The sequence below is a fragment of the Syngnathoides biaculeatus genome, chromosome 7 (genome assembly GCF_019802595.1).
Source record: "Syngnathoides biaculeatus isolate LvHL_M chromosome 7, ASM1980259v1, whole genome shotgun sequence".
In the NCBI taxonomy this organism is placed as follows: Eukaryota; Metazoa; Chordata; class Actinopteri; order Syngnathiformes; family Syngnathidae; genus Syngnathoides; species Syngnathoides biaculeatus.
This window is the reverse complement of record NC_084646.1, coordinates 10,494,997-10,521,942: the sequence shown is the minus strand read 5'-3', so window position 1 is coordinate 10,521,942 and position 26,946 is coordinate 10,494,997. Positions and strand designations below refer to the sequence as shown.

Here is a 26,946-nt window from a genome sequence, read left to right as displayed (position 1 = left end):
TTTTAATTTTTGGTTCATAGGTCATTGTGACCTTCCATATGTTTAATTAAAAATATATCATACGAGAAGCTTTATTATAAACCATTGTGTATCCATTTAAATGGCTCAATTTGGCCTGCATTATGGGAGGAGAGTATTTTTTTTTTTTTCACTTCCCCCCAAAAAATCCTCTCTCGTCATTATTTCGTTGTATTTTATGCAGTGTATTGTTTTTCCACCCCAAAAAAAAACCAATGAGAACCAAAATGGTTCTGGTGTGCATGGACAAATGTGAAGAGTCAAACCGGACGAGAGAGTGAACAGAAGCCGTTTATCTAACGCAACGTCATAACTCAAATGTGCCAAATACAAGTTGACAGAAAGACGACATCGTGTATGGCACCAGTCCAAAATCAAAAAACAAAAACCGGGAAAAGGGAAGTCCAGAAAAGCGCTACATTGGTCACGTTCTGACGTTCATGAATTCCGATTTTGGAGAGGGAACTTGTCCTCCCTTACGCTCATTTACTGTTTCTGTTTCTCATACCAGAGGCAGAATTTTCATTTTCTCGAAGTCGATCCCACACAACGTTGCCAAAGCATTTTTTTTTTTTTTTGGGGGGGGGGTGTAACAGATGGGGTAAAGCCTGACTGAATTAGAACACCGTCCCCTCATTTCAACTTCGTTGATTGACGCCATTAAGCCACAAGATGGCGCCAATGCAATATTTTATATTAGACATGGTTTTGGCCAGAGAACAAAAACAGCAAGTAGCTAAGTAAGACAGGTTAAAAACAATTTACCAACGCTGAACGGCGAATGTGCGCGGCTTCACGTATTTAAAAACAAACAGCTGGTGCTAACAATCACCACGCAGACCTGAGAGATGTCACTTTCAATAGCGCCGCGTCGGGACACGCTTTCGTATTTTGCGTAGGCCTAAAAAAATAGGATCATTTACAAAATGTACATTCGGAGGCACGCTCATCGTGGTTCAACCCGGGAAAAGTGCTCTGACAAATATCAAGTCAACTGTAAAGCCATCAGAAACGTCATAATCGTACGTGACCGTGCGGTGAGTTCATCCTTAAGATCGGGGGGGGGGGGGGGGCATTTGACGATAAAATATAATAAAATGTTTCTATTAACCCTTCTGTTATGCTGCCAGTTTCTCAAAAATAGCAATTATGTCCCTGGGTCAAATTTGTGTAATGGTGTAAGTTTCGAAACGGAAAGAAATTATATTAACTCAATTATTTAACATTAAAATGGGTCAATTTCACACATGACGTAGCAGGAGGGTGACATAATACTAAGAAGGTGTTTTGTTTTCAGAATAACATTTTTTGTCACAATTAGGCAAGCGGTACAGGAAATTGATGGATGAAAATCGCGGCGGAAGTTCGCTCGCGTGACGTCGTGTTGTTCTTTTTCACGCCGACAGCGCCGCTGCTGGTGGCGGCCAAGTAGTGCACCCCATATCCTTCAAGACATGATCATTTTGTTTTCTGCAAATATGATTCTTTTACATTTTGAAAATTTACCGATCATTGTTTTGACAAAGGCGGCACAGTGGCGCAGCTGGTTAAGTGTTGGCCTCACACTTCTGAGGTCCCGGGTTCGATCCCGGACCCGCCTGTGTGGAGTTTGCATGTTCTCCCCCGTGCCTGCGTGGGTTTTCTCCCGGTGGGCACTCCGGTTTCCTCCCACATTCCAAAAACAGGCAAGATTAATTGGACGGGCTCTAAATTGCCCCTAGGTGCGATTGTGAGTGCGGCTGTTTGTCTCGATGTGCGATTGGCCGGCGACCAGTTCAGGGCGTCCCCCGCCTCGAGCCCGACGACGGCCGGGATAGGCTCCGGCACTCCCGCAATCCTTGTGAGGATAAGTGCCTCGGAAAAAAATGGATGGATGTTTTAACAATGTAACAAAAACATGATGTAACGTAACCGAGCGATCACAAATTGGTCGAATGAATCAATCGCGCCTGTGCTGGTGGCTTCCAATCAGTTTGCGTTCAGACGCACTCAACTGACAGAATTTCGAAGGAGCCTTTTTTTTTCTTTTTTCAAAAATCAATATGTTTGAAATTTCCCGAAGTACAGTGGAGATAAGGAAGAAGCCCTCTCAAATATCAAAAATCTGCGAGCAGTTGACATCAGCCGTAAAAAGGTTTACGCGTGTAAATCTGATTTGGCTGCAAATGCCACAGGATGTTAGAAAATATGACGTTTCTCATTCACCACCAAGATGCCACAAAATGCCAGCAATGCAATATTTGTGTACGGAACCTCAAATAAGTGGGGGGTTCGCTACACTGCGAACATTTTTGTTTCCATGCAAACACTCAAGAGCTTAAATTAACCAACAGCCCGGCTGTCGTGTTCTTCTTTCGGCCGCAAAGTAGTCGAGTGACTCAATAGCGCCACTGTGGGTCACAGCCAGGTAGTGCACCCGAGTCAATTGTTGAACTTATTTTCCACATTTTCAGTTTATAGTAAACGGGAAAAATACTAAGACGTTTATTTATTTAATGTTATCAAACAAATGGCATGGTCGATGTGCCCAGTGAACCCCTGCATAGTTATAATTCAACATTTGAAAATTTCAGATTTTTTGGGGGGTTGAAAATGATCCTGTTATTCGGAGTAAAAAAAAAAAAAATCAGGCCAATGCCTCCCCTGTATCAAAAATATGGATTTGGCACCGAGCGGATTGAGTCAGTCCATAGCTTTGTTTCATTGAAAAAAAAAAAGAAGTGCTTTTCTGCCATCGTGTGGCACCTATAGGGAACTACAGTTGCACATTTTTGTGTACTCGCCAGCAGGGCTGTGTCGCTCCCTCCCGCCAACAGCAGAATTTGACTGTAATGGATGCCCACCCCGTGTCGTCAGTACGGTACTAAAATGGACCAGAATGTGTGTGCACCCAACGGAATGCGTTCAGAGAGATTCTTCACTTTCTGAGGAAAAGTCCAAAGAAACATCTTTGGGCAGCCAAAACTACTGAGGCAATGGGCCGGGGGGGTCTCGGCGTTTCCCCTCTCTCACACTTTGCCCTGTTTCAGCCTCTCGATGTGGTGGCACAGCTTGAGGGCGGGCCCCAGCTTGAGGCCCATGTACTTCATCATCATGTCGCTCCGCAGCAGCATCAGCGCCTTGCCGTCGATCTCCTGCCAAAACACGCACACTGGAAATTAGCACTTAGCATGCTAACAGCGCAGCTAATCTACCGGCTTTCAATGCACAATTGCAAACTGGATTGTTTCAATTTCAATCGAGAAACTCAAAACGGATTTTTTTCTGACTTACTTCGGGTTGCAACGTTTAGGTGACTTTTTTCAAGATACGAATTTTCCATTTCCTTGGGTATGAACAAGAATTCGGGGGGGGGCCCTGACTATAAAATTGGAGGTTGTCTCTTAATACACAACTGAAATATATCCATCCATTTTCTTTGCCCCTTATCCTCACCAGGGTCAAGGGAGTGCTGGAGCCTATCCCAGCTGTCAACGGGCAGGAGCCGGGGTACGCCCTAAACTGGTCGCCGGCCAATCGCAGGGCACAATGAGACAAACAACAGCCGCACTCACAATCACACCTAGGGGCAATTTAGAGTGTCCGATTAATGTTGCGTGTTTTTGGAATGTGGGAGGAAACCGGAGTGCCCACCCGGAGAAAAGCCACGCCGGCACGGGGAGAACATGCAAACTCCGCACAGCCGGGGCCGGGATCAAACCCGGGTCCTTAGAACTGTGAGGCCGACGCTTTACCGGCTGAGGCGGCGCGCCGCCCCGACTGAAATATAGCTGGGCAAAATATAGAGTTCAAATGCAAAAAAAAAAAAAAAAAAAAAGCGAATTGTGAATTTAGTAAAATGTTTTTTTTTTTTAATTTTTAAATTCCATGTTTAAGATAATAATTTTCATTTAGGGTACGCTAAGGTAACATAAATTTTAAGTTTGATTTAAAAAAAAAAAAAATCAAACTTTTATTGGAAAAAAGTCTTTCAAAAGGAGTCTGATGTTATTTCACTGCAAAACTAGATTCTTTGACAAAACTTTTTCTTTTCAATAAATAGCAAACTTAAAAAAAAAGCGACGCTAACTTAGCATTTTCAGAGCGCAAAACGCCAACGTACGTGCTTTCGGAACAATTCAGCGTGGGGCGCCAAAGCCGTGGGGTCGGCGTCCCTCACAAACTGCATGACCTCGTCTACGGACCAGGACGCCGGGTTCTTAACGGGCGTTTGCCGTCCCTCCCGCTCCGTGGCGCTGCTCTCTGGGCCCGTGGTGGAGCTGGCTGTGGTACGAGAAGGAGAGCGAACATTTCCCTGTGAAACGGGAATTTTTGTGCAGCGTTCGTTGTTCCTATTTGCAGTTGGCGATTGAAAATCCAGAAACGAAAAAGTGAATGGTTATTTAGTTGTTGTAGTTTCCGGCCTACAAGCCGTGACTTTTTTCACACGCTTTCAACCCTGCTGTTTATGCGCTGATGTGGCTAATTTGTGCATTTCTTTTAACGGCCGCAAGGAAATGGTGAGAATGAGACCGGTGGAATGTATGTGCCGAGGAAGTGACTTTTACCGGCCCTGTTAGTCCTGTGCTATCGTTAGCGCTGTGCTAGTGTGTTGCTGCTGTGTTACTGGCGTGTCTCAGTGATATTTACCGGCAAGTTTTATTTTCACTGGCCCCGTTAGCGCCGTGCTAGCTTTCGTGCCACGCTAGCATTAAACTCTTTCTGTGTACCGTCTTTCTTTGAAAATATCCTGTGTTTCAATGTGGGCACTTGCGGTTTTTACACAGCTACCAAATGGTATTTCCTTGCCGTGTCTCAGTGATTTTTACCTCCATGTTGTTTTTTTATTGTAATTGGCCCTGTTAGCACGGCGGCGTTAGCGCGGTGGGGCTAGCGTTAAACACTCTGTGTTCCGTCTTTCTTTGCAAATATCTCGTGTTTCAATGTGGGCACTTGCGGCTTTTACACAGCTGCGGTCTATGTATGTACCAAATGGTATTTCCTTTACAAATGTACTCGGTGAGGCTTACAACCAGGTGCGCTCTGTAGGCCGGGAATTATGGTAATTGTGTTTTTGGTAATTGTGCCAGCGCACGACTTCTGAGCGTCCGAAAGAGATTGACTACTGCTTTAAGTTGCCTTTTTTTTTGGTGTGTTTTGTTATTGAATCGCTATTAAAAATGGAGAGAACAAATACGCATCGGCCACACACCTTCGACTCGCCGGAGGAGCTGCGCCGACGCCAACTCGGCGGGATTGGAGGCGAGACGGCGGGGCAGAGGGGCGGCTGCGGAGGGGCGGTACTCGGAACGACTGCGCGCCACCTGCGGCCGCGGCGCCACCGAGTTGGAAGCGGAGCCCATGTAGCGCTGCTCCTTCATCAGGACGCTGTCTTCCAGCGGCAGCGTCTCGGCTGGAAAACACACAACGCGTATTGGATTGACGCAAAGCGCGACACCGTAATCGGGACAATCTTGTCTTCATTTGTTTGTATTTCTCTTGGCAGCACTGGTACTAGTATAATGTACATCCAAGTTATTATTATTATTATTTTTTTTTTGTCCAATCTGCCACCAAAAGACTCCTGACAACAACAAGCCATTTTATTTTGACTGTATATAAAAATAATATATTGTTGTCTTTTATATTCTGGGAATTTAAAAAAGGTAACTCCACTTCTGAAAAAAAGTTTAGAAAATGACTTTTGAATTTATTTAAAGTACTTGTGTAAGTACGCCGTTTGAGGGCTAACTACAAGTATTAAATAGATCTAATTGTTGTTATTTTGAATATTTTTGTAATGGTAATGAAATATTTTCTGATAGATTCAAAACACAGAAATGTATCTCTTTATTAAGTTCTTTCAGCAGACCAGTCGAGTCAAGTACTGCATTCACCAAAGACGACAACTGCTGATGTTTACGCTTCCTTTATGTTTACACATATTAAGTCATCTTTGTTTAGGCAGCTGTAATGTGTTGGCCTCACAGTTCCGAGGTCCCGGGTTCAAATCCCGGTCCCGCCCTGTGTGTGGAGTTTGCATGTTCTCCCCGCGCCTGCGTGGCTTTTCTCCGGTTTCCTCCCACGTCCCAAAAACGTGCAACATGAATTGGACACTCTAAATTGCCCCTAGGTGCGATTGTGAGTGCGACTGTTGTCTGTCTCCGTGTGACCTGCGAATATCTGGCAACCAGTTAAGGGTGTGCCCCGCCTCCTGCCCGATAAGCTCCGGCACTCCCGCGACCCCTGCGAGGATGAGCGGCTCAGAAAATGGATGGATGTATAAATAAATCATATCCAGTGGAACAACACTAACTGTCCTATCGGTCACATGAATGTCATCCATCCAACTACGGAGGGTTTTTTTTTTTTCCAATTTCTGGAGTTTTTCAATAAATGGCGCTTCATTTATTTTATTTTTTTTTTTGGCGTGGCCACGTGGCTGACGTCTGTCACAAAACAAACCGCGCGCAAGTTCACTTGGCGGATGTTTTCTGCGGGCTAAAAATATGGCGGCAGCTGATTGGCTCGAAAGGGCAGTGACGTCGCCGTCACGCCCACCGTTTCCGCTTCCGCGTTTCAACTCAACGTTGTCAAACATCTCACGCATGACGTTGCGGTCGCAGCACTGGACTCGCTGTGCGCCTGTTTCGGCGGTTGAGCTGGCATGATCGAGTGTTAAATTAGAAGAAAAAAGAAAAACGGAATCGTTGCACCAGAGTGGACGAAACGAAGAGGACGTTCAGGTTTGGCGACAGCAGCAACCCAAGTGCAGAAATGTGCGCGTAGTAATACACGAATCACACTTTTCAAACTTCTCACTGGAAGACGTGTGCGATATTATTATTATTATTGTTGTTGTTTTGCAACAGGCTAAATAAGATCAACTCCCTCCACCGCGTCCGCACGGAGCCTTCCCCCGGCGACAGCGAAGTTGCTGGGCCGTCGGGGCCGGCTGGGATGGAAGACCCGTTAGCCGGGTGCACGGATGCGGCTAACCAGCCGATGGAGGCGCGGGCGGCTCGCGGCGGAGGTAAGAACTCGCGCACGCTCGCAAGATGCACAAGAAAATTGCAATAGAAGAGGAAATGGAACCACAAACACAAACGTAACCTGTCACGCATCGTCTCGGATCATAAAAAAGTAACATGAGGTCAACACACACACACAGATCGAAGTCAAAATGGAGAATTAATAATAACGGGGGAGGAAACAACATGGAGGTATGAACACAAAGGTGTCCAGACGTATGAATGAATAATCCATAAAAAGCTAACATGGATGTGTAGTAAAAATATATGATCTCCAACAACAATATATTTATAGTATAGCCAGAGGATAAGACACACACATTAATACAGTTTTTAGTAATAATACGTGTGATGTGATGAAATACTACAATTTCCTGATTTTTTTTTTTTTCTTCCCCCCCCTTCAGTGACCTTTCTCACAAACACACTTTGCACGTCATCTCCGATTAGATCACACTAAACTCGGGTTGCTCAATGCGTCGATCACCATTTAAAGAAATGGTCGGCGAGGTGGTTTTGGTTGATCGGGTGACGGTGTGCAAAAAAAGCACTCGCGTAGATTCATACATTCACGCCACTTGGTGAGCACGTGTCGCTCACAATTATTTCGACGGTAGGAAAAGCGTGCCGTTCAACTCGCACACATTTCACGCTAAAACCCGGGAATGAATTTGGCGCCAACAGAGTTCCGGTGAAGAAAATAAGTATTTGAACACCCTGCGATATTGCAAGTTCTCCCACTGAGAAATCGTGGAGGGGTCTGAAATGTTCATGTCCGCTGTGGGAGAGAGAATGGCGCAGAACGTTCCCCTGCTTAAACCAGCACATGTTAAGGCCGTCTTAAGTTTGCCAATGACCATTTGGATGACACAGAGGAGTCATGGGGGAAGGTTTTGAGACCAAAATGGAACTTTGTGGTCATAACTGACCACCAACCGCGTTTGGAGGAAGACGAATGATGAGTTCCATCCCAAGAACACCATCCCTACTGTGAAGCATGGCGGTGGTCGCATCAAGCTTTGGGGGTGTTTTTATCCACATGGGACAGGACGACTGCACTGTATTAAGGAGAGGCTCACCGAGGCCACGGACTGTGAGATTTTGGGGAACAACCTCAGTCGGAGCATCGAAGATGGGTCGTGGCTGTCTTTCAACGTGACAATTACCCGAAACACACACCAGGAAATTCAAGGAGTGGCTCCGTAAGAAGCATATCAAGGTTCTGGCGTGGCCTAGCCAGTCTCCAGACCTAAACCCAATAGAAAATCTTTGGAGGGAGAGCTGAAGCTTCGTGTTTCTCAGCGACAGCCCAGAAACCCGCCTGACCGAGAGAAGAAGATCTGTGTGGAGGAGTGGGCCAAAATCCCTCCTGCAGTGTGTGCAAACTACAGAAAACGTTTAACCTCTGTAATTGCAAACAAAGGCTACTGTACCAAATATTAACATTGGTTTGCTCAGGTGTTCGAATACTTATTTGCAGCTGTATCACGCAAAAAAAAAAAATCATTAAAAACCCATACATTGTGATTTCTGGATTTTTCTTTTTGGATGATCTCTCTCAAAGTGGGCATGCACCACCTACGATGAAAATTTCAGACCCCGCCATGATTTCTAAGTGGGAGAACTTGCAATATAACAGGGTGTTCAAATACTTATTTTATCCACTGTATGTTTGCACGGCAGAAACTCTTCAAAATGAAAGCGCAAGCCCACGACAATTGTTTTCGAGTTGACGTGAACTGTTGCAATTGTGACGTCGCAAATTCCCGCAAGATGTTGACGTCGCTGCGGCGAGCATATAAAAAAACAAAAACCAGACCAGATCGTCGACTTGCGCTCGTGTCCTTTTCCACTTGGCCTCGTTACGCGAATGCCTGATGATTTTGGGCAAGGAGCTGCGTGGAAACTGGACTCGTTGCAAGAACAATGACGGGGCACATACTGTACGCTACGCAGAACTCTTAACCGTAGAATGAATCAAAACGAGGCAGAAGTTTTCATCTTAAAAAGTACAATATGGAAGATACTAACAGGGCCACACTTTGGACTTTAATACTGCAAATAAATTTCGGGGAATGAATCAATAAACTGGAATCAATCAAAATGAAAATAATATGTATGCAAATGAATGTTTGAAAAAAAAAATGGAATGCAAATGTATTGTACTGGATTAAGAAAAAGTTTTCGAAGATTGTGCAAAAATGTGTTATAAATATATCTACTGTGGATGTGTCGTGTTTTTGTCTTTCAGTCGTCAATGGAAGAAGGTGAGTGACTTTTGTCACGGTGCTTTTGAAGCGTGCACATGATTTTCAGCAGATTGCACCAATTTTGCATGAGACCCACAAGTTAGTCACCACCACTGATTTACTTTCACTGTGTTCGTCATTTCAGGCCATTTGTGGAGTTTGCATGTTCTCCCCGTGCCTGTGTGGCTTTTCCCCCGGCATTCTGGTTTCCTCCCATATCCCAGAAATTAATTGGAGATTTGAAATTGCCCCGTCGGTGTGATTGTGAGTGGGACTCTTTGTCTCCACGTGCCCTGCGATTGGCTGGCAACCAGTTGAGGTGTACCCTGCCTCCTGCCCGTTGACAGCCGCGACCCTCGTGAGGATAAGCGGAAATGGATGGAAAGAGAGGCAGCTGTAGAAAGTGCTTGTTTTCAGTAGTTGCTGCCGAAGACGGACAAACGACTTTGCAGCATTTGACTTTTGCCACACGGGGCCGAGGAACAAAAATCACAATTTAAAAAAAACTGCATTTGAAGTTCACTTGGGTTCTATTTTCATTTCCATTTGTTTGACGATGTTAAACATGAAACTGGGGGAAACTATGCAAAAATGTAAGATTTTTGAGAAGGGAGCCGATACTTTTTCACGGCACTCGATTGTGATGTGTCGTGGGTGTTTTTTAATTTCACACAACAGAGCTCAAAATTAGTGGAACCACCAACAATCATTTGAGGTCATAGCTAATATCTGGTGGCAATTATTGTGATTTTGATATTGCACCCGCATGACCCACTCCAAATGGAACTCTTTAATGAGTGAAAGGTTTGAAACCCCGCAGATGTTGTTAATGTGGAGTGTATCTCTGTGGACATGCATGAGAGTGACTGCCACATACTTGGGTTGGCTGATATGACCGTGAAATAAAGCTTCATATTTTCCACGTTTAATTTCATTCCCCTTTCCTTCAAAAAGGCGCAAATGACAGTGACATTATTATGGGACTTTATTTTGGAACAGCATATAATATAATACAATCATTTGGGGCGAGGGAATGTCCCTTTTTCCAAAAGACAATGTTTGAAAGGAACATTTGAAGCATTCAAATTGAAAACATTTTTCTTTCTTCATTACAATATAGTTGTAGAAGCCAAAGCTGCTTCTTCCTTGACAGCGGTGCCGTATTGTTTGTGGTTCAATTAAATTTGAGGTTCTTCAAAACGTTGTTTCCTATCAATCACTCGGGTTGCAGTTTTCCTATTGCAGTAAGTTGGCACACATATGGAAGTAAATATGTGCCACCAGGATTTGAATTGAAAATGCCACTGAAAACTTGACGTTGTAAAATTCACAATGTTATTTCAAAGCGATCACATTTCCAATAGCTGTGTTTCAGTTAAACTTTTCAATGTTAACAAATTTGCCACATCAAAAAAAAACTGAAAGGCAATATTTTCAGTCTCCTGAGATTCAACTGGCTACAATTTGCTGTCCGCAGTTCAGCGTCTTAACGTCTTTCTTGTCATGTGACAGAGATCACATGACAAAGAAAGCGTAACCGGATTGGCTGGGTTACTTCAAGTCACAACCCGGCACGCAGCCAAATTAATAGTGAAAAGTTAAACAGAGTACAGCTATTGGAAATGTGATCACTTTGAAATAACAATGTGAATTTTACGACAAAAATGTCAGTGGCAAGAGTCATGTGACTCATGACGTCACGTGAAAAGTATCCATTGTCAGTCCCATTCGGTCCTCCAGTTGCCATCAGTCCGCGCCACGAGCCTGGCACACTTTGAATGACGGAATCCCCGAAACAAATAATCTGTGAAATCAATGAATCGCCGAGCTCTGCCGCACGCTGTCTGACTCGAATCTCCTCCTTGCTAACGACGGTTGAAAAGCAGAGGAAAACTCCTGGAAACTTTTCACGAAAACTTCCAGAAAGTTTCTGGGTGAGAAGTTTGCATTCCATTTGGAAACTTTCACGGGAATCTATTTTAATTAACTGAGATTTGAGGGTAATTGTATGGAAACGTATCATATTCATATATATAATCGGAATCCGTGTGGAGTGGAAAGTAGGTTTCGGGCGTGGTTTGAATTTGAACAATTCTGGTTCTGAATCAGTTTGCTCATTTTAGTTCCAAGCGATTGTTAAATCCAATTATTTTAGGGGGCAGGGTGGGTCAAGGTCCTCATTTGAAAAAAAAAAAAAAAACATTGGTCTTAATTAGTTCCCATGGACACGGGTTTGAAAATTCCTGGAATTTGCGCAACCCTATTCCTGACACGCTTTTTTGTGTTATTTCTAGAGCGGTCCTTTCCAAGTCCCGCACGGTTGCTCGACGTCGTGCAAATGGATCACGATTATGTGAGGAAGGACCCGACCAACCACTCGCCACTTGACAGTAAGGAGACTTGGCGGCGCCGCCACGATGAGCGCTTTCTATTTGAAAATGAGCAGGCCATTCTGGTCCACACGGGAATCTCCACGAAAACGCTGGACACGCTGGTGGAGACGGTGGAGTGTCACGCTAACAAAGATTTCCAGCTGTCCGTTCGCTCTCAGGTGATCATGACGCTGATGAAGCTCAAGACCAACCTACCTCTGGCCGAGCTGAGCGTGTACTTCCACACGGCCGAGCGCACGGCTCTCCGAATCGTCTTACATTGGATTGACGTGCTGGCGGAGGTCTTGCGCGTCACAATCCCGTGGCTGTCCAAAAAAAACATCCAAGCCACCATGCCCGCCGAGTTCAGGGAGAAATTCCCCAACATGACGTGCTTCGTGCAATGCGGCGAGAGCAACCTGCGCAAGGCTCAGGGGCGCTGCTCGCCCAGCGCCGTCAGGTACCTGCTGGCCGTGGCCCCGTGCGGCCTCATCGTGTTCATGTCGGCCGCCTACTCCGGGCGCTGCCGCCACGACGACATGGCGCTGGAATCGGGATTACTGGACCTCCTCGTACCGGGCGACGAGGTCATGACCCCGAAAGGCCTCGCGATCAAAGACCTGCTGTTTCGGCGGCAGGTCAAGCTGGTCGCGTCGTCGCTCGGGAAAAACGCTTCCTCCTCTTCCGCCGGCCACGTTGCGCACGTCGGCGATCACGTCGAAGGCGCCGTTCGCCACTTGATGACTTTCAATATACTTTCGCAGGGCGTTCCCACTACGTTGGCGCCGCAAATTGACAAGATTCTCCAAATTTGCGCCGCCCTGACCAATCTGAGGATTCAGGTTTTAAATTAATGTAGCAATTTTTTTTTTTTTTTTTGGATTGTGTTCAGTCCCTCCAGGATTTCCCAGGGTTTTTTTTTTTTTTTTTCGTTTTTTTTTTTTTTGTGGCCACAAATGCCTGATTTGATGGCAGTTATTTATCTAATATATTTTTGGTGGGTTTGTTGTGATGAAATTTGCATAATGTATGGCAATTGGTTGAATGCTGGTGAGTTGTTGGTGATTGCGACATTCCAAATTGATGGATGTACTGATTTGTACATACTACTGAGTACATCATTGATTCTCATCTGGTGGGTTGGGACCCATTTAGGGTGGGTACAGAGGAGCAGCAAGGCCCCAAAGCTCGATGGTTAGAGCGTTGGTTTGTTAACTCACTGGCGGCCTTCCCTCCCCAAGACTGGTTGCATCAGGAAGGGGATCCGGCGTTAAACAAATATGAGCGTTCATCTGAGATGACGCGTTGTGGCGATTCCCTAACGGGACAAGCTGAAACAAAGTTGTTGTACAAGAGGAGCAGCAAGTTCCCGCGTGGAAACTATCAGGCAAGCGAGCAACAGGAAATGTGGCTGCCAGTTTACTGGAGTTAACTTGAGAAACAAATACAGCGCAGCTCGGTCTCTAGCTGGCGGATATTATGGCATCCGATATGATTTTGCCGGTACATCAGTTTGAAATGGTGTTTGAAAGTACCGTAATAATAAACTATACGTGCTCTTAGAGCCGATTTCTTTGAAAGAGAACCTGTTCTTTAGTGTTCTTAACTTCTAAAAAGTGGGCGGGGACTTTCCCAGACTAGGACATGCAGGTCCCGAGGTGACAGCGGTTGAGAATCAATGGAGTATCCTTACACACTACTTACTAGACTACTGGATCATTCCGTTTAAAATCGATCAAGAGTATTTCCTTCACATCTTTCAGATTTTGAAGCCTGATTGGAAATCCCAAACAAGAATTGTTTTTTCCCCTCTCAATCTTTTGGCAAGATAATAGGCCAAGAAACTCGATGTTGATTAGACAACTTTAAACCTCTTCATCTTTAAAACTAAACCACTCAGGAACCTACAAATCATCTTTTGGGAATGTAATTGGAAGCGGGCGGGCGGACGGACAAAAATCCATGCAATCGGGGCGTTTTAACTCAGCTCAACAGTCGTTATCGTGACATCCGAGTCATCGATTTACACTCAGTGCCACCGTTACATATTTCAAAGTTTGGTTATCCTTGGTTGAATTTTTTCATGCCTGGAGAGGGATGCAGGAATGACGTGTGTTATCTTTTATTTTCACAAACGACGTTTTGCCACAAAGGGGTTCAGAACGAAAATCTTTTGGTGTTCAGGTCGTGTCCTTCCTTCCTTCAATTTCCGACCACACCCCACTTAATATTTGCAGAATATCTGAGAGCGATTTTAAATTGACTCCATTGGCATTTTGCTTTGGAAGCTGGTACAGCTCCCAAAGGTATTTATTGGACTTGTGCAATCTTGTACTTGCGAACACACGAGGATCTCCGTCCGACTACTGCAATTTAGTGATTGCGAGCACACGAGAAATGGCGGGAGCGGTAGACGAAGAAGATGAATGTAGAATAATAATATATGATATTCAATGCTGTAGTTTGTCAAATAATCGTTTCACTGGTCTGTGTGACCACTGTGATTTTTGTATTTGTGCTGGTCACTGTTACAAATTTAATTTAGGTTGAAACTACTTTCAAATGTCAACTTCATGTTTTTGTGAGTGAGGGTGTAACGGTACACACGCCTGACTATAGCGTGGGCAGCGTGGGATCGATTCCCGTTCAGTGATGGTGTCAAGATGCGCCCCGCGACTGACTGGCGACCAGTTCAGATTGTTGTCTTTCTTGCGCCCAAAGTTAGCTGGGATGTGCTCTGGCGCTCCCGCGACCCTTGCGAGGATAAGCGGCTTGGAAACTTGATGGATGGAAGCTGTAACGTAATGCTGTTGCCTCATTCACTTCAAGCCAGTTCTCTGTTGCATGTGTGAAATGTAATTTCTTGCTTTTGTGAATGATTGAGGTGAATTTGTTCCTTGATTCAAATCAAAAGTATGCGGGGTTTATTTGTTGTAGAAGCATGTACCACTCCAACTTTTGTGCAAATCACAATGTAATCATAATAGCTGAGCTTTATTTAGCACTTTTAAAAGGGATTCAAGGACACTTTACTTATGGTGGTATATAAAATGGAGAGTATGCTATGAGTGCTATATAGTATATGATGTATAAGTATGTATAAATGAGATCCTAAGCCATTATTTGCCTTTTTGAAAAATGGAATATGTCGTCACTATGAGCACCTCACGTTCTAATGCACTATAAAAATGTATTTTCCACTTTTATATTAAAGCAGCATATATTGTGTGAATTCATGTTTCCCGTCCTGTTTTTAATTTCTGGAAAAAGAGAAGGAAGAGTTCACAAGTACCTTCTGAAGGGTGGGCGTCAGTGCGTACGTGCTTGGGGGACAGCGGCGCGGCGTACGGTGGTGAAATCCCAGACAGGCTTCGCTTGCCCGCTCGAGTCAGCGAGGGGGAGTCCGTCGCTTCCTCTTTCACTGGAAATAAACACAGCAACTTGTTACGGATAAGCACGAGACTCAGTAGTACCGTAAATCCCGGCCTACAGAGCGCACCTGGTTCTAAGCCTCACCCAGTACATTTGTAAGGGAAATACCATTTGGTACATACATGTGCCGCAGCCGTATAAAAATGCCGACATTAAAACATGAGATATTTACAAAGCAAGACGGTACACACAGAGTTTAAAACTAGTGTCGTTGCGCTAACAGAACCGGTAAAAAAAAAAAAAAAAAACATACTGGTAAAAATCACTGAGACACGGCAGTAAAACGCCGGTGAAAAGTCACTTCCTCGGCACGTATATTCGGTCTCACTCACTCTTACCTTTTCCACAAATTAGCCGCATCGCCGCAGGGTTGAAAGCGCGTGAAAAAAGTCGCGGCTTATTGGCCGGAAATTACGTGGCTAATTTGTTCCGTGAACATGCATGTCACACAAATATCGAATATCGCAGCTCTATGAAATAACTTGTTTTACAGATCAAAAAAACTGGCACTGCACACCATGGTACTATATACGTGTAGTAATGAGGCCGACACGGCAGTGCATGTTGTCTCCCGCCCCCTCCAACTCCCACAAAGATTGATCACGTTCTGTCCAAATTCAGAGCCCCTCTCATCCTCCTTTCCTCCCAGTCCATCCCACTCCATTTGTATTATTATTATCTTGAAAGTTTTCCGCTTCCAGTGCCTCTCACTCCCGTGATTAGTAGTAACATTCACCCCCTTCCCCACGGGACCCAGTGGGACCCTCCAAGGACATCAACCACGAATGCCCACCTTGACGTTCAAGTGCCCCAACAATGACAAGCTATTGCTTGGTGGTTATTTTTGCTTTGTATTTGGAGATTGAGATACGCTGATCCATATGCAAAAAAAAAAAAAAAAAAAAAAAAAAAACAAGCTATACCGAGTTCCCGCTTTACAATGATTTTTGAGAAATGTCCAATGTTTTTATTCCTTCATCAGCAGAAAGATGCTCCTTTCCCCCACATCAACTGTGACTAGCTAAATCTTTTTTTTTTTTTTTTTGCGTCTCCGTTTACCTGACTTGCTCCTGTCGTAGGAAGCGGCGTAGTGGATGAACGGCTGGCTGCTAAACAAGTTGTCGCACTGGAGATGGCGGCACACCGTTTCGAAGAAGCGCAGCACGAAGGCGGCGCTGGAGGCTGACGGGAGCTTGACCATGCGGACCCCCCCGTCGGTTCTGACTGGGAACAAGAAAAGGGGATAACACGGTCACCTCGTTTGCACACCGCTTTGTGGCGCGACCGCCCGTCACTCAGTCAGTCAAAGTTGAGGCTTGCTGTCTTTTCCGATCTGGCGTTTACTTTACCTCTGACCACCTTGCCGCCTCCCGAGTGCGTCTGCAGGGCGCCGAGCAGCACTTTGGGCTGATACGCGCAGTCCAGACAAGACTGGACCACCTGCTGGAGTACAGAGTTGACGGGAGCCGGGCCGAAGTGGTCCGGAAGGTGCTGAAGTCGCTTGCGGTCCAGGTGCGGCCCGCAGTTTCCCTGTTTGTTGACGTACACGCACACTGGCACGGAAAAGAAAAGTAAAGTCAGGTGATGTTGCGGCGGAAGGTCGGCGTGGACGTGACGCGAGCACCTGTTGAGACCACCGAGGGAAGGCTGGCGGGGCTGCCGCGCTGAACCTGGATGGCGGGCGCGCCTGGGTGTGACAGGCTTCGGAGGATCTTTGGCTTTCGCTAGAAATACACAGGAAGGCAAAATGCAGAGAAGGTTCCCCAACTAGGGTAAACATAAAGTATACCTGTGCGTATCCTTGTACGCTTGTACTCCGCTAACCTCGAACCGGGAGTGACAAATACACAGCTTGAGGCAACCATTTGAATAATTGCGGGTCCGCAGAGTCTTCTTTTTATTTTGTCAAAGTGAAGTTGTACGAGTAGGGCTGTGAAACGTCGTTGAGAAGGAAGCTTAGCCCGAGTTGTTATGTGGAAGTTAGTAGAGCCTTCAAAAAAAAAAAAAAAAAACATCTCTGGCCAATTTATTTTTAAGGGTACTTCTGTTAGATGACTTTCAAATGATTTTTGTGTTTTGGGATCTGTCACGAGCAAGGCTTGGCCACGACCGGGAGGGGCGCGGCCGGGCCGCTTCTCTGGGCGGCGTCATCTCTGACGCCTGTCGCCGGTCACGGCTGTTTTGCATGAAGCACTGTGATTAGACCAAGTATTTCAGTTGGAGTTTTGGCACTGGCATTTGCCAGTTCGTTGCTTTGTGTTAGTGAGTATGCGTCAATGCATCCCGGGTTACTCCGCTACTTAGCTTCATAGTCATCGAACCCTGTTTCTTCTTCTTTTTGGATCCTGCTTTCTTGGACTGGGTAATTGTGCATCTCTTTAGTTAAGAATAAAACCCACTAAACATTATGCCTTTGCCCGGGAGTTCTGCATTTGGGTCCGTTTCTGCACTGCCGGGATGTGATGGGATCATACTTTGTTGTATAGTTATAGGTAAAACTATTGACATGGGCAATTATGAATACCGTATTTTACGGACTATAAGCTGCTACTTTTTTTTCCGGCACTGTGAACCCTGTAACAATGTGATTTGAATATAGATTTTGGATTTTTTTTTTTTTTCCGCTAGCAGCTATAGGTTTAAACGTACAAAAAAAAAAAAAAAAACTTGTTCAGACGTAATGGGTAAAACATGACCGTTCCCTATAGTGCACCAGAGTTAGGGTATGTACAGATGCTTCCCGCAAGTAGTAGAAGAAGACACTGCCTCAAAAATGTAGCAGAAGAAGAATGGATTGGATCAATGGAGAATGGATTGCAGAATTGATCAATGGATTTTGAAAAGATGGAATGCTACGTGAGGAGAACAGCATAACTTCAGTGGTAACCTGAAATGAAAATGACATTTGAGAGCAACAGAGCGACTGAAAGGGTGTGTGGCGGAGACTTTCTGAGCTTCTTCAACTCCCAATACTGAAGACGGCGACTTCAGTAGTTTCAGTGAACAGGAGGAGAATGGTTAAAAACAGACTTTTCTGTTTGAGCTGTTTTACTGCTGTTACTGTTTGGAAACAAGGTATGTATATAAACATTTACAGTCTTTCTCTGTGAATTTCCCAATGTACCGGTACGTATACATCCACGGTGCATTGTCCTGCGGGGATAATGAATGGTGGAGGAAAAAAAACACTACACAGAATGTACATTTTGAGGGGAAGTCGTCAATTCCTTGCGTATTTTTGCTCTTGGTGTTATGGCTCAGTCCCTTCCTTTCCCCAACAGTCGCTATGTACAAGAGTCTCACCTTGCTTCCAGGTTTGGGGCCTCTCTTCTTGTACGGCCGAGGCGTGAGCTCCGTGTTGTGGACGGCGCCGCCGGCGTTCTGGGCAGCGGCTTCGGCCATGGCCCTGAGAAGGGCGAGGGTCTCGCTCTTGGGCCGGCGGCCGCGTACCCCTTTCCTAACGGGCAGCTGGGGCAGCGGGTTGGGGGGTCGGTAAGGAGGCGGCAAGGAGCGCCTGGTGGGCTTGGAAGGTGACGAGGACGGGGCGGGCGCGTTCTTCGTTAGGGTGACTGCAATAAACCACAGAAAAAGAGCTTCTTTTTCTGTCGTCTTCAAGCTCGGTTCAGAAAGCAACGCTTGCTTGTGTGCTTCAATTACAAGAAATTCAACTTGTAAGTCAAGGCAACATTGTCTTTGTCTGGCTTTTATTGTGGGCCACTTCCAAAGAATAATCAGTGTCGCTGAGAGGTGTTACAAAAATAAAGTTTGTGAGGTCCTTCTGTGACACATTACTATGAATGCTCCTTTCACTCCCATTTTTGCACCGTTGGGAGTAATAAATGTCAGCTTTACAGAGACCACTTCTGCTCAGGAAGCTGGAAATGTTGTGAATTGTGGTAACTCGAGTTAAGAGTTTGGTCACGCAACAAATTCAACTTGTAACTTAAGCTGCCTCAGTATTGGCCATTTTTACTTCTTACCACAGAGCAAATGGCTAACGCAACACGCTATCAGTGTATTTTAAGATTTTTTTTTTTAACTTTTCCAAAGCTAATTTTAGCTGCTCAGAGCGACATAGCTAGCTGGCACCTGTTTCAAGTGTTTTTCATTGTATGTATGTGTTTCCATGGGTACTTATTGAAACTGAAATTGTTTTAATATGCTCTCACACTTCCTCATCGCTATTCAGTATAGACTGCACAAACAAATGGGCGTGCACAAAGTCGACCTGGCAATATCCCACCTTTAAACACTGTCGCCCGTGTTACAAGGTGACGTAAGCAGCCATGCCGGGTCACTTACCGTTGTTGCCGGGCAGCTGCAGGCTGTGCTTGGTCAGCGAGCACCAGCCCACGGCGAAGATGTCCCGGGAGTCGTACTTGCACCAGTAATCGAAGGCCCCTCTCCACCCGTCGAACGTGACGAAGACCTCGTCGCCCTTCACTTCGCCGATGGTGGCCGGGCAGATGAGGTGCGGGTTCTTCTTGTCCACCGCCTCCAGCTTCATGCCCACTTTGAAGGCGTTCTGCGGGGGCCTCTGGGGCTCCTGAAAGTAAAGGGGGGAGGGGGGGTCATTGCGGAAAGTGCATTGAAGTGACTGCCCGTGGTGGTGGCGGCCTTTGAAGCAGCGAGACCTTCTTGAAGGCTGCCCCTGGAGCCATCTCCGCTCCGTTTAGAGTTCTCAGCAGAAACATTGGCCATGAAGAGGCGTTCATGCGAAATCCTGGAGAACGACGACAAAAACATTTCAGTGACTTGACTTTTCCACATCCAGTTAACTTGAAATCGAAACATAAAAGAAAGGGAATTACACCATCTATTTAACTAAAGCACGTGACTTTTCCTTATGAAAAGTCTGTTAGCTTAATGCTAAAACTGTGAAACTTCACAGACGAGCTAGTCCGTTAGCTTAATGCTCAAACTGACAAGCTAATGAAAGGAGCATGACTATCGCGGTAGTTTACGAGCCGATATTTGAACATTTTTGAACCGCATGTCTACGACACGGGCGAAGAGAGGGGCGGCGCTGTCGACTGATCACCACCTGGGGGTGAGTTGCCTCCGTTTGGAGGGGGAAGATGTCAGGCCGAAAGGTATTGTGAGGGTCCGCTGGGAGCGTCTGGCAGAACCCCCCTGTCAGAAAGAGTTTCTACTCCTCCCTCTGAAAGAACTTTGCTCGTGTTCTGTGGTCGCTGAAGCAAAAACTCCGGCGTGGGAGAAATCCGCCGAAGCCACGGAGAAACACTTCCGGATGGCTTCAAGGAAATTCTAGCCCACCATCTCAGGAGGGGGAAGCAGTGCACCGTCAAGACTGCGTACGGTGAGGATGGCGCGTTGCTGACCTCGACCTGGGACGTTGTGAGTCGATGGGGAGAATGCTTGGAAGACTTCCTCGATTCACGCGTCTTCCCGCGAGGAAGCAGAGTCTGGGTTCTCTGAGGCGGGGTCTCCTAAAAGCCTCCTTGGTGGCAAGCCCCCAGGGGTGGATGAGATTCACCCTGAGTTCCTAAAGTCTCTGGATGTTGTGGGGCTGTCTGGGTTGACACGCCCCGGCAACATCGCGTGGACATCGGGGACGGCGCCTCTGAATTGGCACAACGGGGTCGTTCTCCCCCTTTTTAAGAAGGGGGAGCGAAGGGGGGCGATCCAACTGCAAGGGGATGACACTTCTCAGCCTCCCTGGTAAGATCGATTCAGGGGCGCTGGAGAAGAGGAGTCCAACCTCAGATTCAGGAGGAGCAATGCGCCCCTGCCCTCTGACCTCGGATAAGCGATAGAAGATGGATGGATGGATGGATGGATGGATGGTTATTTGAAGACAAACTGTGTAGCAACACATACACAGTCGCATGTATTCTTTTTGCTCTGTGAAAATGAGTCATTTTACTGCAGCTCCCCGTGGTGGCAAACATCAGAAGGAGCCACACGACGTTCGTTCAAGCAGGAAATCATGATTTTAAAATGTCATTCTACTTAATTATTGCATGTTTTTAAAAAGTATTAGTGTTATTTTTCTATTTGAATGTTACTGATCACGCACAAAGTCAAAGTACCGGAATACTGAACAGTTGAACATGTGCATTGAAAGGTTTAGAGAAGGCCGAAATAAAGTGAGCCAATGTCTTCACAAGTCTAATATTGGGAATTTTTTTTTTTTTTGTGACTAGTTCCGTCATCCGGACGCGACTCCTACCCAGCGGCGGCTGCAGCATGTCTCCGTTCTTCTCGCACGTGCCGATGGGCTGGATGTCGGAGGAGTCCACCAGCCTCCAGAAGTCGTTGCTGTTGTCGCTCCCGTCCAGGCGGAGGCGCAGGCGCACCCCCGTCAGGCCCATGACGGTGGCGATGCACACCGAGGTGGCGTTGCGAGGGTCGTGGGCCTCCAGCTTCATGCCCACCTTGAAGTCGTTGGACGGGGGGACGCGAGCCTGAGGACGACGACGAGAAGGGCAGGTGAGTGCTGCTCTGTTGCCGACCAAAACGGCAGCACGCGAACAGTCTCAAATGGATGAAAGTTATGGACTCGGGTAGTCTCTGTGCAGTATTAAAGACGATATTACATTATGTGGTGAAAGCGTCTTGAACGGTTTTTGCGGTGGTCACGTGACAATATTGTACTAAGGCGATACAGCCGTCATATAATCTCGATGTATTTCTCCCCAAAAATCTCAATAATTACTTTTCCCCCCTTTAATAGCAAGATGGTGGCGCGGTGGATGACTGATTAGAGCGTCTGCCTCACAGTTCTGAGGACTGGGCTTCGAATCCCAAACCCGTCCTTGTGGACTTTGCATGTTCTCTCCGTCCCTGGGTGAGTTTTCCCCGGGCAATCCGGTTTCTTTTACACGTCCCAAAAAAACATGCAACATTCGTTGGAGAGTCTAAATTGCCCGTAGGTGTGAACGTGAGTGCGAATGGTTGCTTACGCGTGCCCTGCGATCGGCCGGCGACCGGTTCGGGGTGTACCCCGCCTCCTTCCCAATGACAGCACTCCCGTGACCCTTGTCGGGATAAGCAGCTCATAAAGTGGATGGATGGATATATGAAAAGAATCAAGTTTTGCTTTTTTGGATTTCTTTGCCTTACTGGGAAATGCTTTATTGCTCCTCAGACCAAAAATGGCTCTTAATTACCATAATTTCCAGCCTATAAGCTGCAACTTTTTTTTCACGTGCTTTCAACCTTGCATCTTATGCGGTGATGCGGCTAATTTGCGCATTTTTTTTTCTAATGGCCGCAAGCGGGCACTCGAGCAGAAAAGGTAAAAGTGAAACCTGCGGAATATATGTGCCGAGGAAGTGACTTTTACCGGTCTGGCCCTGCCAGTGTGTTAGCTCCATGTCGCAGTGATTTTTACCAGTATGATTTTTTTTTTTTTTTTTTTTGGTGTAATCGGCCCTGTTAGCGCGGCGGGGCTAGCGTTAAACTCTCTGTGTACCGTCTTTCCTTGTAAATATCTCGTGTTTCAGTGTGGGCATTTGCTGCTTTTACACAGCTGCGGCGTATGTATGTACCAAATGGTATTTCCTTGACAAATGTACTGGGTGAGGCTTATAACCAGGTGCTCTGTAGGCCAGGAATTACTGTATTAATTCATCAACTTCCACTGAAAGAATAGAAAAAATGTAATGTAATTTGTATTGATTTTATTTCTTTTTTTTTTTTTAACTTACAGGTAACATGAACGTAAAACTGCTTCCTCTCGGACGTAATGTCACTTTCGACACGATCCTTAATAAAAGCTTCAGTTGCGAGTGCGCTTCAGAGGCTCCGTTTGTGAATTCATCGCTTTAAAAAGACATTTTTCACACAACTATTGCTTGGCTTCACCGTTCACTATCCTTCCTGACATCCACGGTTCACGCTCACTTGTGCTTTTCTGTCACCTAGCGTAAACGCCACCGCTTCCGCGCGTCACGGGTCGACATACGTATCGATCCAGCAAAACCTGACCTCCACTAAGTCACTTGGCGCTACGTGACGGCAATTTGTGTGTGAATCCAGCAAATTGCAGAAAAACCCAACTGATTGCTCAGCCCTTAATTTGAACTGAATCAAAAAAGAAGGTTAAAAAAAAAACCCGTGACTTCACGACAGCGTACCTGACGAAAACAACTCGGTGGCGCTGGTAACGACGACGTTTCTTTTAAATATTCTTCCCAGGCGAAAGATTCTGAGGGGGGGGAGAAGATATGAGTTCACTTCAAAGTCGACAGAATGTAAATCCAAATGAAAACCACTTTTGTCGTTATTTTGCTGAAGATTTAAGACGGAGGTAGAGATCACTGTTGGTAACTTGCCTTTGGTTACTTCTTGTGTCGTCCCGGCTGCTGGTTTCTCCTTTTTGGCATCCCTTTGCTCTGAATGGGGATGTTCAAAATTGCGTATGTGTACATATTGCACGGAAGGCGCGCTTGTGCAATTGTGGATTGTCTTAAATCGTCAACGCGGTGTCTTGCCTTTTTGTGGCGTTCTTCCCATGTTGCCTCGTGTCCAGTGACGACACCTCGGTGCCGGAGACGCTCACAACTCGCAAAACTTCCTCTTGGCTTTTTGTCCGACTGTGAAAATCAAAATTCAAAGGAGGAAAAGTATGGAAATAATGTCAAATCTTAGCATCCAAAACATGTTTGATGGGAGTCTGACGCTCATCCTCAAAAGAATACAACCGTGCCAAATTATGGAACCATTTGAAATACTCCCAGAATGAGTTTTGATTGTGATCATTGTGGAATGATTTTAACGTCAAAACTTTGTTTTACAAAATTACGACTTTTCCGAGTAAGGGATAGATGCGGATTATAATATTACATCTTTCTTTTTGGAAAGCTGAATTTATTTTAAGAATATAACTTCTTCATTTAAATGACAACTGTTTCTTCATATTTCAGCATTATCTGAAATATGACTTCTTTCACATAAAATTACATTTGATTTCATTTTTCTCATTTGACTTTAACCTTATAAAATTGTCATAACATCATAACTTCATTTTGGTACCATTAATACTCTTTCCCTAAATATTTTGGAGTGTATGGTTGTTTAACTGCAAGATTTTCTCGCAATCTTAGAGCTTTATTGTCATAATTGATGATGACGTAATTTAAAAAAAAAAAAAAAAAGACCACTCACAATATTGTGATTTTTAGTCTGACAAAATTATCATTGAAAAATATTCAACTTTTTCTTGAAACATGAAGACTTGAGTTTGGTAAAATTATATCTTTCTCCTTGTTATATTCCACCCCATAACGACTATTATTAATGAGCGAAGAGTACAAGTTTTTCTTCTAGTACTGCAACCTTTTTTCATAGCAGTCACTTTATTGTTGAAAAATGCATCATGACGTCATTCAATAAAAATTTAAACCAATTCTTGTAATATTGTATCTCATCGTTAAAGTATTTATTCTTTAATGTGTTATTATTGAACTTTATTGTAATAGCCCACTTTTCTATGCTTGGAAATTATGACTGTTGTGAAAAATTACTGAATCTTCTCATTAAAATTACAACTTGGTCATGGTAAAATTGCAACTTTGAAACAACACATTACAACTTTATCCCTGTAATATTACAAATTTGTTTGCATAAAGTTTCAATTTGTTTTTGGTAAAAAAAAAAAAAAAAAAAATTTTCTGGTAATATATTTTTACTTTAAAAGTACAACTTTTTCACGTTAAATGATTATTAAAATGACTTTTGTGATTTATAGATTTGATTTTCATAAAATTAGCAAATGAATGTCAAGTCAAGTACTTCTCATACAGTGTGACTTTTTGTGAGTATTACGTGTGAGGCTTCAACAAAAAATTGATAAAATTATCGATGGGCCATATTTCTACACGCAGTTGTAGCGCCGCACTCAGTTTATTAGCAGTAAATCAACAAACTATTGTACGTTGTGACGGCCCAGTGTATTCATTCATGATTGTAATTGTTTTGTGATATATTTTGTACTTTGTGTTCTTGCAGCGTAAAAGTTTGAAGAATTCCTTTGGAACTCAACTCCTTAAAATAAAAATAAAAAAAAAAAAAAAGAAAAGAGAAGAGAAGCATGATGAGATATGAGGTAAGATTTTAAATCAAGTGTTTTTTGTTTTTTTTAATACTTCTTAGTATGTTCTTTTGATCAGTTTAATGCCGGAGTGGTGACCGGTTCAGGGCGTAGTCCACCTTTTGCTCAAAGATGGCTGGGATAGTCTGCAGCGCTCCCGCGACCCTCGTGAGGATAAGCGGCTCGGAAAACGGACAAGGAAATGCTTTGAATGCAAGATGGGAAAAGGAATTCACAAGAGGTCAAGGGTGAGACTGAACATTTTGTTTGCCTGAAACTCTCGTCTGCAATGTTCACGCAGCGACATGTCTGTGCACTTTCCTCCACTGACAATTTGAAATAATATCCCGTTTTAGAATCCGTTAAAGCAAGTTTTGAAATGTTTTCAAAATCTGGTTCTTATTTCAAATCTGATTCAATAATAATAAAATCTATTCAACATATATGAATCAACTTCATTCCCCTATTTCAGCTTTATTTTCTTACAGTTAGAGCTTTTTCTTGCACGTCTTTCTTCTCGTAAATTCTGATTTGATGAAAGTTTTTCCATGTTACTTTTGTGACACTATCCTCATAATGTTCAACTTCAAAACAACTTCTCATGTGTCAGTGTTTTTTCTATGAAATTCTTGTAAATGATGACTTTATTGTATAAAAACAAAGCGTCATAATATTTTACGACATTATTACAAGTTACATCCCAACGATCCTTGTACAACTGCCACTTGTCTTGTAGCAATTACTATTTTATTCTTGTAAATTCACGGATTTGAGCACATTCTGACAAAAAATCTTGCTTTATTGCGGCGTAATTAAAACTTAGAAAGGCAAATGAAAAGGAAGTACGTAACTTTATTGTACACTTCTTCTTGTAACACGAAATACTTCTTGTGATCTTGTGGTGACCCCGACTTTCTTGTCCCATCTTTATGAAGGGGTTCTCCACGGTATAATTATGTAACACTACAATCCTGCCTGTTATGTAATGAGTTAATGTACTCATATCACTTTTCATTAGCCAGCTAATGTCCATATCGCCTCGGGTCTTGTACGTAGCAAATAATTATATGAAAAATAATCACATCATTACACTTTAAGCGTGTCTTGAGGAATCCGCGAATGATAACCGGACACGGCTATGACGTATAAACATTACGACATGTACTGTAAATACAGTAGCGCTCCAGAGAATAGCCGGAGCCCCCTATGTTGACAAGTTAGCCGCGTTGGCTAACTGCGTTGGCTAGCTTTTCGTTTCTTTTTCTTTTTCTTTTTCGTTTTTTTTTTTTTTAATCTTGCTCACCGCCGATACGACACCGCTAATTTAACTCCTCTGGTCGGGTTTTGATAGCCTCGCGTCGGGTGTGTTGTTTCGCAAGCAGGGTGAACTTACCGGTGACGCCTTTCCTGAGGAAAAAGCGAGCAGAAAAAAAAAAACCGAAACACTTTTTTTTTTTTTTTTCTGTCCCTTAATCGCCAGCTGCCATTTTTTTCCCTCCACTCTTTTGTGCGTGCGCGCGCGCGTATGAGTGCATACGTGTGTGCGGCACGCATGGAAACCGTGTGCCAGAGATCGTCGGCTTGCGTGACAGCCAGCGCGATTTGATTGGACGAGGCGACACTCCGGCCAATGAACTCTTCGCTATACACCGGCGGAGGCCCAATCATAATCCAATTTTGCTAATCTCAGCCAATCGGATTCCGACGGGGTCTGTGGCGCTGTGCGTTGAGGTTCCTGGAAAAAAAAAAAAAAAAAAAAAGTACACAGAGAGACCATCTTCGCTTTGTAGGATCTTTGTTGCTCCTGC

At 44.6% G+C, this 26,946-nt stretch overlaps 2 protein-coding genes across 4 annotated transcripts; one reads left to right on the top strand and one right to left on the bottom strand.

The window, feature by feature from the left end:
- Nucleotides 1-104: 104 nt before the first annotated feature.
- Nucleotides 105-26,722, bottom strand: LOC133503232 (sex comb on midleg-like protein 2). 2 transcript variants are annotated; one of them, XM_061824609.1, is made up of 15 exons: nucleotides 26,532-26,722; nucleotides 23,541-23,642; nucleotides 23,382-23,441; nucleotides 23,184-23,254; nucleotides 21,275-21,509; nucleotides 19,716-19,804; nucleotides 19,384-19,627; nucleotides 18,385-18,650; nucleotides 16,706-16,805; nucleotides 16,431-16,634; nucleotides 16,141-16,305; nucleotides 14,942-15,070; nucleotides 5,210-5,410; nucleotides 4,121-4,281; nucleotides 105-3,152 (listed from the first exon to the last, which is right to left on the bottom strand). In XM_061824609.1, exons 2-15 carry the CDS (start codon nucleotides 23,560-23,562, stop codon nucleotides 3,027-3,029), a joined length of 2,073 nt encoding a protein of 690 aa, XP_061680593.1. In that variant the 5' UTR covers nucleotides 23,563-23,642; nucleotides 26,532-26,722; the 3' UTR covers nucleotides 105-3,026. The 2 variants fall into 2 exon arrangements, with proteins under 2 accessions (XP_061680593.1, XP_061680594.1); XM_061824610.1 differs by lacking the exon at nucleotides 26,532-26,722 and adding an exon at nucleotides 26,442-26,527.
- LOC133503235 (uncharacterized) lies at nucleotides 6,390-14,915 on the top strand. Of its 2 annotated transcripts, XM_061824616.1 has the most exons (4): nucleotides 6,390-6,776; nucleotides 6,870-7,030; nucleotides 9,280-9,295; nucleotides 11,572-14,915. In XM_061824616.1, exons 2-4 carry the CDS (start codon nucleotides 6,986-6,988, stop codon nucleotides 12,501-12,503), a joined length of 993 nt encoding a protein of 330 aa, XP_061680600.1. In that variant the 5' UTR covers nucleotides 6,390-6,776; nucleotides 6,870-6,985; the 3' UTR covers nucleotides 12,504-14,915. The 2 variants fall into 2 exon arrangements, with proteins under 2 accessions (XP_061680600.1, XP_061680599.1); XM_061824615.1 differs by lacking the exon at nucleotides 9,280-9,295.
- Nucleotides 26,723-26,946: the final 224 nt, after the last annotated feature.

Coding starts and splice junctions, on each gene's coding strand:
- LOC133503235 (XM_061824615.1), top strand. Junction 7,031..11,571: donor GCGGGCGGCTCGCGGCGGAG/GTAAGAACTCGC, acceptor TGTTATTTCTAG/AGCGGTCCTTTCCAAGTCCC.
- LOC133503232 (XM_061824609.1), bottom strand. CDS start 23,562: ATGGGAAGAACGCCACAAAAAG. Junction 19,805..21,274: donor CATGCTGCAGCCGCCGCTGG/GTAGGAGTCGCG, acceptor GTCGTTCTCCAG/GATTTCGCATGAACGCCTCT. Junction 15,071..16,140: donor CTACGACAGGAGCAAGTCAG/GTAAACGGAGAC, acceptor GTTTATTTCCAG/TGAAAGAGGAAGCGACGGAC.